The 12,428-nt window shown below is 33.1% G+C and overlaps 1 protein-coding gene across 1 annotated transcript in view; it reads right to left on the bottom strand.

Annotated features, from left to right (window-relative positions):
• LOC137634698 (uncharacterized) overlaps positions 1-12,428 on the bottom strand; it is a 43,246-nt gene that overhangs the window by 21,778 nt on the left and 9,040 nt on the right. Inside the window, exons 7-11 of the mRNA XM_068367188.1 lie at positions 9,565-9,693; positions 9,153-9,368; positions 8,747-8,866; positions 8,397-8,584; positions 5,117-5,147 (exon numbers count right to left, since the gene is read on the bottom strand). Coding sequence (XP_068223289.1) covers positions 5,117-5,147; positions 8,397-8,584; positions 8,747-8,866; positions 9,153-9,368; positions 9,565-9,693 — 684 coding nt within the window. The remainder of the gene's footprint in view (positions 1-5,116; positions 5,148-8,396; positions 8,585-8,746; positions 8,867-9,152; positions 9,369-9,564; positions 9,694-12,428) is intronic.

Genomic DNA, 12,428 nt, shown 5'->3' with positions numbered 1-12,428 from the left:
CTTCTACTATGGACTTTTAATCAGGGCTCATTTATTAAGAGTAGACTAGACCTATGAGAACGTACGCTTGGCCTTGGCTTGATTATTTGAAAATTAATTGAACAATTTTTAATTTTGTCTTTAAAGATATTTGTTAGATTGATTGATTGGTTTGGAGTTTTCTGAATATATTTATAATTTTACCCGTAACTATTTTTCATTGCCCTATTGCTTTAATTAATTTTGCAAGGGCACTCTGCAATTATTATTATTATTATTATTATTATTATTATTATTATTATTATTATTATTACTAGCTAAGCTACAACCCTAGTAGGAAAAGTAAGATGCTATAAGCCCAAGGGCTCCAACAGGGAAAAACAGCCCGGTGAGGAAAGGAAATAAGGAAATAAATAAACGATATAAGAAGTAATGAACAATTTAAATAACATATATCAAAACATTAGCAACATTAAAACAGATCTTCCATATATAAACTTTAAAAAGACTTATGTCAGCCAGTTCAACATAAAAACATCTTCTAAATGACTTTTGAAGATCTACTGATTCAACTAGCCGATTAGGAAGATCGTTTCACATCTTGGTCACAGCTGGATAAACTTTTAGAATACTGTGTAGTATTGAGCCTCATGATGGAGAACGCCTGACTATTAGAAATAACTGCATGCCTAGTATTACGAACAGGATGGAACTGTCAGGGAAGATCTGAATATAAAGGATGGTCAGAATTATAATAAAAAAAAAAAAATCTTATGCAATATGCAGTTAAATGGCCAATTACGTTGGTACACCCAGCAACAAAACCGGTTGTCGCCTCGCAGACCTGACTTGGAGAGACCATGCCCTTCTGCCCTGAAAGGTGGCCGACGTTTAAACAACCAAGATGTATTTCTGCTGTCATCCTGAAACTATCTGCAGGACGATCTGTCCGAGGAGAAGCTGTCTTCGATTTTGGACGCCGATCAGACGTTGTGTATTCATCATATATGTATTTATGTATATATATATATAGTATATATATATATATTATATATATATATATATAGTATATATATATATATATATATATATAATTAATCAGATGGTCCTAACAGTATCAAACACTTCGAGCCTTACTAAAGGCCTTACAACATAAGCTGATTATAACTTAGAAGAGCTATGGAAAGAATGATGATAAGAATAACAATAAGAGACATAACAAGAGCAACATGGATACGCGAGCAAACTAAAGTAGAAGTTATTCAATGGAGATGGGCATGCCATATAATGAGAATGTCAGACAATAGATGGGCATTAAGAATTGTAGAATGTGTCCCTAGAGATTATAAAAGAAGAGAAAACGATCTTATAAAGTGGCATGTCTGGGGTCTTTTTTCTATAGTGGACCAGTCACGGCTGATGACACACACAAATGTTCATATATATATATATATATATATAATATATATATATATATATATATATATATATATATATATATATATATGTATATATATATATATATATATATATATATGTATATATGTATATATACATACATATATATATATATATATATATATATATGTATATATATATATATGTATATATATACATATATATATATATATATATATATATATATATATATATATATAATTATATATATATATATATATATATATATATATATTTATATATATATATATATATATATATATATATATATTTATATATCTATATAAATATATTTATATATATATCTATATATACACACACACACACACACATATATATATATATATATATATATATATATATATATATATATATATATATATATACGTTTAACTGGGCTCCACAAGGCACTAGAAGAGTTGGAAGACCCCAGACCTACATGGCTGAGGACTATGAAGCGTGAAGAAGATGATGAATGGAAATGTATTGAATTAAAAGCTCAAGATAGGGATGACTAATGAAATCTAACCGAGACCCTTTGCGTCAATAGGGGGTAGGAGCAGATGATATATAAATATATATATATATATATATATATATATATATATATATATATATATATATATATATATATATATATATATATTATATATATATATATGTGTGTGTGTGTGTGTGTGTGTGTGTGTGTGTGAATATATAAACCATTGGTAGAAACATAACATATACACAATGTAACATCCATCGCCTTCAAAAAAAAAAATCTAGAAAGTAATAATTCCATTGGAAAAATCATGTGAATATTACATCATTATCGGTCATCTAAAATAAATTCTTCAGAAAAGTACTCGTGAAATGCGTTTTTCCGAGATGTATTTCCTGTGTTTCGAACGGCTCTGATATGGATACGTACCGAAAATGGGTTGTTTTAAATCTCAAACCTGAAAAAATAAGTCGAAGCCTTCGATTATTTCAATACGGTTTGCTGAAAACGTCAATTACCCTTCGCCCGAGTTCGATCACCGAGTGCGCTGCAGGCGTTACTTGATAATGAAAGTAATGAATTATAGTTTTAATCATCTTTTCATATTCCTATTCAGTCTCTTAACTTTTCCTTTAAATTGTAAATCCGAGCGTTGAACGACTTTCGAACTTTCAGACTCAAATCCATAAATCAAATCATGTAGTTTATTATTATTATTATTATTATTATTATTATTATTATTATTATTATTATTATTATTATGATGATGATGATGATGATGATGATGATGATGATGATGATGATGATGATGATGGGTTTATTGAAACGAAAGAAGAGTTTTTTCGCGAGTCCTAAACTGATTCGGAAGAAAATCTTCACGGATCTCCGAATGGCTTCAGAAGAAATGGCCATAGACTTAGCATGGCGTTCTGAATGACCCTAGAACAGAATCTCTGAACGGCTTGGGAAGAAAAACTTTCCCGGATTTCCAAATGCCTTCAGAAAGAAACAGCCGTAGACTTCGCATGGAGTTCGGAATCACTCCAGAATAGATTGTCCCTGGAGTTCCCTGAACGGCACCTGAAGAAAATTTTCCGGGATCTTCAAAAGACTTCAGAAGACATAGCCGTAAACTTAGCAAGGAGTTCTAAATGACTCCAGAACAGAATCTTCACGGAGCAGTTTTGAACGGCTCTGCCCCGAGATTCAAATGACTTCTGAAGACCTGATCTCTCTTTTTTTTTTTTTTTTTTTTCAAACTAAGCATGCAACTCAGTGAACATTGTTAATGGCTATTTTTGGAATAGGAAGCTAACTGTGAGAATTGTGTATTACAACTACAGGATCAACAGGAGGCTTTTCGGAACACCTTCAACTATAGCTGGTTTTGGTGGTTGCTGCAGAAGTTGTCGAGCTTTGAAGAACATAATATACGCGCCTTGAATGATCCTTTGCTTAGGCTTTTGGAGACAATTGGAACTAAGGAAATAAGGACGGAGACAGAATGGTTCAACTGAACGGTGAGCGACCTGTGGTTCTTCAACAGGATAGTCCCAGAATTCGACATTGAAGAAAGGACATATTCAGATCGTATTGGTAAATATATTGTGTTGCTCATCATTTGCTTTAGCGTGATGACGTATGCAGAGAAAATTTATAGCATCCCTGTCTTTACCCATCGCCCTGATGGACAAAGACATGGATGCCATCGATTTCTCTGAGGAATCTGACGAAATGAAGACACACGGCACTGAAATCTCTCTTGAAATCTAGAAGGCAACTGACGAGCTAGGAAAGAATACGATGAAATAAGGAAGGAACTTGACGAACTAAGGAAACTGGAAGATGAAATATCAAAGGAAACCAAAAACCTAAATATCATGAAAAACTAGAACAGACAGAAGAGAACAGCATCAAAGAGCCTTTAAACGAAGACGTAAATAGCCTTTAATGCTAGAGGTAAGTCACCTTGAAATAAAGGTAAAAAAGCCCCTAATACAAGAAATAAGGTACCTCAAAATAGAGGTAAAAACACCTTAATGCTAGAAATAAGGCACCTCAAAATAGAGGTTAAAAACCTTAATGCTAGAAATAAGGCGCATAAAAATAGAGGTAAAAAGGCCCCAATGCTATAAATAAGGCACCTAAAAATAGAGGTAAAAGAGCCTCTATCACTACAACTAATGGACCTCAAAATCGAGGTAAAAAAGCCCCTAATGCAATAGATAAGGCTCCTAAAATAGAGGTCAAAGAGCCTCTAATGCTATAAATAAGGCACCTAAAAATAGAGGTAAAAGAGCCTCTATCACTACAACTAATGGACCTCAAAATCGAGGTAAAAAGCCCCTAATGCTACTAGAGATAAGGCACCTAAAAATATAGAGGTCATAAAGCTGAAGTTAAACCACCTAAAACAGAGGTAAAAACCCCTAATGCTAGAGATAAGGCACCTCAAAATAGAGGTCAAAGAACCTCAAATGCTAGAAGTAAGGCACCTCAAAATAAGAGGTCAAAAAGCCCCTGATGCTAGAGGTAAAGAACTTCAAAATGTGGGCCAAAGAGGTGGTACAATTAAATAAAGCATATACTTCAGGTATATTTTATGAATGAAATGACCCCACTTCAGCCAGGTGAGTGGCGAACTAAACTACCAGCATACCTCCTCCTCACCTTGCAGGATCCTGCTACTTCAACACCCGTCAGCGAGTCCCAGACCTTTCATATATAGCCATCCATGTCTGGACTCCGATAGATCGGACACAAATAGGGTTGTAACTTGGCAAGTAAAATATATATATATATATATATATATATATATATATATATATATATATATATATATATATTTATATATATATGTATATATATATATATATATATATATATATATATATATATTTATATATATATATATATATATATATATATATATATATATATATATATATATATATATATATATATTTATATATATGTATATAAATATGTATATATTATATATATATATATATATATATATATATATATATATATATATATATATATATATATATATATGACTAACGCTTTTGATTTTATTTAATGTAAATATCAACCACAATGACATTTAATATCGAATCCTATCTTTGGGAATGAATATCCACTAAAAATTCATTTATGATAACAGCTTCTGGCTGGACATAAATTCGAACCTACGCCTCTTAGCTGCAGGCTGTAACCAACCATGCTATCAAGACAAATACAAGTTTATTACAAGTCTACCGTACATATTCCTGTCGAATTCAGGAATCTATTCTTATATTTGAAACAAACTCATCTCCACTATGAGAGCTGATTAGTGTTTGCAACACGTTGTTATTGATATATATCCATGATAAATAACCACGCGTTGCAAACTTACTAATCAGCTCTCATAGTGGAGAAGGGTTGCTTTCAAGTCTAAAAACAGATTCCTGAATTCGACAAGGATATGTACGATAGACTTGTAATAAACTTGTATATATATTATATATATATATATTATATATATATATATATATATATATATATATATATATATATATATACTGTATATATAAATAAATATAATGAATATATATATATATATATATATATATATATATATATAAATAAATATATATATATATATATATATATATATATATATATATATATATATATATATATATATATATATATATAATAATATATATATATATATATATATATATATATATATATATAAATATATATATATATAAATGTAATGAATATATATATATATATATATATATATATATATATATATATATATATATATATATATATATACCTGTATACATAATAATATATATATATATATATATATAATATATATATATATATATATATATATATATATATATATATATATATATATGTATATATATACATATGAAAAAAGCTAGAGAGGTCTTATCTCTTATTCTTTTAAGAAATGCTATCGTTTTCGAGAATACTTATCGAAAAATATAATCACACCGATATATTTGAATTCCTTATTACATTTTTATATGGAACATCCTTAAATCTTGTGGGAACTGACTATTCCAATTAATATACGTCCTTTGTTTGCATTATTCTAGCAACTGCTCTCTCTCTCTCTCTCTCTCTCTCTCTCTCTCTCTCTCTCTCTCTCTCTCTCTCTCTCTCTCTCTCTCTCTCTCTCTCTCTCTCTCACTGTATCTAATATTTTATATTATTTGGATGTTCCAAAGTATCACACCGCTAACTACTTTGCAAGTTAAGTGTTGGAATTGTATTTCTTCTGGGTGAAGCTTCCCTTGTTCCAAAGATGTTCAGTGGCCACCTAAAAACAATGTTAGAACGATATATGCCCATTTTCATTGCGAGTTGAATCATTGATATTAAATGTTATCAATAGGGGTATTACCATCATCATCATCACTTCATAAATGTTAATAAGCAAACCTCGTCAAGCCATACATTGAGATCACCCAATTGCCACCTCTCCACCATCATCTTTAACCCCTACCTGGTTATATTCTTCTAGCCCCATCCTCACATGTTTGAGGTTTAAAGGTCTCACAGTTATGATGAGATCCTTCTGGTGGAAGTTTTTTAGTAAATGAAAAATAAAATACTAAGATGACAATATTTCATACAGTTTGCTTTCCAGGTGTTTAAAATTATATAAAAACTATAAATAACGAAGTAAATATGCGAAAAACTGATTGAACAAATATCGAGAGTCATGGATTTCTGGAAGATCTTACCGAGGAACACTTTTAAGGTGTTGGACATCAGGACATGAAACGACAAATAAAATCGTAATAATACGAATACTCAATGCTAAGGAAATATTTCCTTTTGCCTTTGGAAGGGGCAAGCCAGCTAGACTCGGACCTTTGAGCATTGAGCAATCGTCACCAGGGAAGGGAGTTCGCTTGAAAGTGAGCGACTTGCCCAGATAATTTGATTGATTGATTGATTGATTAGGAGTTTTTTGTCATCCTGACATCTAAGGTTATTGACGCCGAACCGGATAATTTGAGCAAACAATGTGTTGATATTTTAATCTGTTATATCCTACATCCTATATACCACATCATCACTATAATAATGCACCAATGAACTTTCATTGCATGTCATTTCACATATTTTATTTTCACCAAACACTTCTGAAACAATATAGATTACGTTAACTGATGATGCATTTTAAATCTCCAACCTTAAACTAATGTAATTGATATAGCAAATAATACCATTTTCTCTAAGATGGCCGGAGCCAAGTAGCCCGTGCCAAAAGCTGGCCCTAACCACATCGAGCTACGTGGCTCATGATCGAAATCAAAGGAAAACACTGAAATCAACAACAAAACCTTTAAACCTCATTACCTTCGAAATTTTGAACAAAGGCCACTTATTAATGATTGGTGACCCAATAGGTGCTATTTGAAACGATACATTATTAGCCCCTACATATAATGCATAGGCTACAGTGTGTATGTATGTAGAGAGAGAGAGAGAGAGAGAGAGAGAGAGAGAGAGAGAGAGAGAGAGAGAGAGAGAGAGAGAGAGAGAGAGAGAGAGAGGGGGGGGGAATTGCTTAAGAAAATGCACACGAAGGATATTTCCATGTTATGAATATTGATATGAATAGTCAGTTCCAATATTATTCAAGAAAATTTTATATAGAAATAGGATAGGAAAATTCACATAAAGAGGCATGATAAAATCTTTTGATGAATTAGTTTCGAAATAATATTAGATTACATTTCTTAAAAGAATAAAAAAGTTCTCTCTCTTCATCGCATTTATTTGAGTGATGTCGGTAATTTCCCTCACATTCGAACCATCCTAACGATGTCTCGGTTGTTTAACGTTGGCCACCTTTCAGGGCAAGAGGGGCATGATCTCTCCAAGTCAGGACTGGCCAGGCGACACCGGTTTTGGTGCTGGGTGTACATTCCACTTGACAGTTTGCGTTTTAGTATGACATTAGGAGTCTATACAGTTCGTTTGTACAGAACTGTTATAAAATTTCAAACGTTATGACTCAAAAGCACACTTTGAAAGAGAAACAAACACAAGAACGCCACCTAACCTAAGGTTCCTACCTAACCTAACCTAACCTAAGAGCCGTATTCTTACCTATTTACCTACCAGGCTGTGATACCCCCCACCCCTTAAACTACCACATCCTTAACTCATCATAAGACTAATAAGTGCCAACCCTGCGTTTGCTTCCTAACCGGCTTCACTTCCAGCAAGGTAACACTAAAGCATATTTCCTAAATCGTAAAAACAGTTTCTTATGATTGTATTTCAAACCAAGATAAACAACAACTTCCCCATAAACAAATTCTATTTGACAAGTGATAGGAAAGTTTACGCCTGTCCCAACAAACTACAATCATCCATGACATTCAATCAAACTGTTACGCGTTTTAGGACAACAATCAGTCAAACCTACCTCCTGAAGAACAAGGGCTCAGGCACCGGAAGACCCGTCGACTGACGAAGGAGGTGTAGGATATGCTCTTTCACGGTGTCTTCAGGAAGCTTCTCCATCAGGACAGCTTCTTTACCATCTACGTAAGCTTGAAGGACGTTCTTCTGATGCTGCAAGCTCTTTATCAGCACGATCCCATATAGCCACTCCTGCAACCAAGCTCATGCGGTAAAACTTGTAAAAACAATCTTCCTAAGAGTTTCGTAAGCGGTTATTTTGTTATCGTCATCAACATCAAGAGTTCAAACCAATGTATCAAAACAATTATAAAATAGGGATGATGAAGAGGTCTTCAGTAGTCTATATCTTACCATTTCCTCCGGAAGATTGAAGTTTCTCCAAATCAAAACGAGGTACAGTGGATTGTTACTCCCCCACCATTGGTCTGGCCATCCTATTTGTACTTTATTAAGCACATCCAATTCGACACTCTGTTCTTAGAAAGTTTGGAAATAGGTTTCAATTGGAGTCATTCAGTAATTAGCGACAGTGACAGATAAGCTTGTCGTTGTATTTTTTGTTATTACATAAGGATTATCATGAATGAAAGTATGTATTATGATACTTCAAGACATGCCACGTACGATCATTTGTATAAATTCTAGTTTAAGATATTAGCAACATGAAATTTTGATAAGAAAACTGGCGAGTAAAAGTCAATTTTGGTGACGCTAAGCGCCTTTAATCAGAAGAAAAAAAAAATACTTAATTTCTTACGTTTAGATCATTTGTGAAATGAATCGGAAGAGAGGGTTGGAAGAGGAGGGCTTGATGTCTCGCTTTCAGATAACCAACAGGAACGGTGACGATGACATGTCTGGCTAAAAACGACTTCGAACCGTTGTTAGCCACCAATAGAACGCGCCCTTCGTCGTCCCAGAAGATTTTGTTTACAGGAGTCGACGTTCGGACGATTCCTTTCGGGATGTGTTTCTGGAAGGTTCTAATGATACTTAATGTCCTATTTTTTTTTATCAGGATGCTTTCTATTCTATCAATTTTACATATTTGCTATGATAGAGAATACAGAATAGTTGAGTGATATATCCCAGCAATTTTCATAATGTAAGCCAGGACCCATACAGGAATGTAGGCTATATAAATTACAATTTCGTTTGAATAATCTTACAGTCATTTGAGTAACAAGGGTGTCGAGTCCATTCTTCCAGAAGTGGGGATCTTCCAAGGATAATTGATTGAGGATGTCATCTACCACGACGGATGTCCAGTTTTCATTGCCAAATACGATGGTCGTAAGCTGAAAACAGATACGAGACTGAGATACAATTTACAGGCTGCCTTAGCGCAACAGGCCGTGAGTGCAGGTCGTTCTAAAGCGGGGTTTACACGGCCGAGCAGCTCGTCGAGCCCGGTTGTCGAACCTACTTGTAGAACGGCTCGAAGAGCTTTCAGACAGTACATCGAACCTCAGTGTGCCTCGTGCTAAAACAACGTCAACATGTCTCTCGACCAGGACGATTTGATAGCCATTGCTTTAGCAGTGGCACTAAGAAGGAAAAAAAAAAGATCAAAAGAGAGAAATTTTCATATACCAACTTGCTTGTTGCTTTAAAATTAGAGCCTGATGACTGGCGCAATTATTTGCGTATGGATGAAGACACGTACATTGATCTACCGAATCGTGTCAGCCCTTTCATTACTATGAGGAAGGCCATAACTCCACATGAAAGACTGAGTGTCCGCTATTCCTTTGTTTCTGGCTACTTTATTGGAATAGTCTTTTGATCTAACTTTCCATAAAGCTGGATGAGCTCGATATGCATGTATGAAATCAAGTACGACTTCCTTCTCATTCTTACTTTCATTAATGACAGCAATTATGCATTTCTTTGTTGATGTTTCCTCTAGCAGGTTTGAATAACAACTGAGGTTCGATGCTCGACACCCGTTCACACGTTCACACCGCTCGTCAAACAATGTAGCTCCGCCCACAAAAGTCAAGATGAGCCTGACTTTCATCGAGCCGCTCGACGAGCGTGCTCGACAACCAAATAGCCCGTTTACACGCTCGAACATCAATTCAAACACAGGGTTGTCGAGCCAGGCTCGACGAGCTGCTCGCCCGTGTAAACCCCGCTTAATGCCTGCCTGCCTGAGATACACAACCATAGTCAGATTTCTCATTTTCATCGTCACCTCCTACGCCTATTGACGCAAGGGGCCTCAGGTTTCATTGTCAGTGTTGCCAGATATGGGGATTTATACCTAGATTTGGGGATTTTGGGTGTCTAATGGGGATATTCTGTAAAAATTTCTATGAAGACAGAGATGATTAAAACTTTATATTGTTGCAATTAGTTTGCTTGCACTTATATGCAGTAAAGTGAGTAATTTCTATCCAGTATTAGTAAAGCATAAAGGATCAGAAGAAAATATATTTATGGAAATGGGGATTTTTGGGTTGTTTTGGGGATTTTTTATCACGAGTTTTGGGGATTTTTACACTAACCCACCTGGCAACACTGTTCATTGGCTAGATAACAAGGAGGGACCGGCAGAATCAGACTTACTTGAAAGGTTTTTTTTTTTATTTTTTATTTTTTTTTTTTTTTTTTTTTTTTACAATTTGGAAGCTTGTCCCTATTTGGGGTCGTTATAATAGTGCATTTTGATAGGATGGATTATCATGTGTATATAATGTATGAGTCGTTTTTAGTTCACGACAGCAAAATGGCCAAAATTTAATCGAATATCTATTACAGAAGGTAGGTAAAAATAGACGAAAATAAAATCTAAATTATGGGAAACAAAATGGCGAAAAGACCAACAAATTGAAGCCAGTTCGGAATGAAAGAAGCTTGAGATTGACCTTCGAATACCTAATTACTTATGCATAATAATAATAATAATAATAATAATAATAATAATAATAATAATAATAATAATAATAATAATAAAAATAATAATAATAATAATAATAATAATAATAATAATATTAGTAATAATAACAACACCAACAATAATATTAATAACAACAACAACAACAACAACAATAATAATAATAATAATAATAATAATAATAATAATAATAACAACAACACCAACAACAACAACAACAACAACAACAACAATAATAATAATAATAATGATAATAATAATGATAATAATAATATTTTGTTAAAAATAATGGTTGCCTCAGCTGCATTGATCTTAAACTCATTCTTCTCAATGGTTCTTATTATCTTCTTTCCAGAATTACTACATGCAGCCAGTGATTGTGCAAAACGCAGCAAAAGTCATCCTTCATGGTGGGTAGTCAAATTCAGGAATAATGGGCTAATCAAGGTTTAAATGAAAATTTACAATTTAGGTAAAATATACAAGTCGACTTATAAATTTTACTTGTGATGGAAAGAAGATAATAAGACCCATTGAGAAGACAAGAGTGTAAGATCAATACAGGCTGAGCCAGCCATTATTTTGAACAAAACTTGCCTGAAAGAGGGTCTACTACCCAATAATAAAGATAATAATAATGATAATAATAATGATAATAATAATAATAATAATAATAATGATAATAATAATAATAATAATAATAATAATAATAATAATAATAATAATAATAATAATAATATCCAAATATTCACACAATATAAAGCAGGATAGCCATAAGGAGAAAAGAGAAAAACTGAAAATAGAAGAGAAAGAAGCCGGATAAAATGTAAATACAAACAACAGTTTAACATAAAACAATTAAAGAATAACAAATGTATTACTATTATTACTTGCTAAGCTACAACCCTAGTTGGGAAAGCAGGATGCTATAAGCCCAGGGGCTCCAACAAGGAAAATAAACCAGTGAGGAAAGGAAACTAGGAAAAATAAAATATCTTAAGAACAGTAACAACATTGAAATAAATTTCTCCTATATAAACTATGTAAACTTAAACAAAACAATAGGAAGAGTAATAAGACAATAGTGTGCCCGAGTGTAACCTCAAGCAAGAGAACTCTAACCCAAGACAGTGG

The sequence above is a fragment of the Palaemon carinicauda genome, chromosome 45 (assembly GCF_036898095.1).
Source record: "Palaemon carinicauda isolate YSFRI2023 chromosome 45, ASM3689809v2, whole genome shotgun sequence".
NCBI lineage: Eukaryota > Metazoa > Arthropoda > Malacostraca > Decapoda > Palaemonidae > Palaemon > Palaemon carinicauda.
Note: the sequence above shows the minus strand (reverse complement) of the source record. Positions and strands in the feature narration are given on the sequence as shown.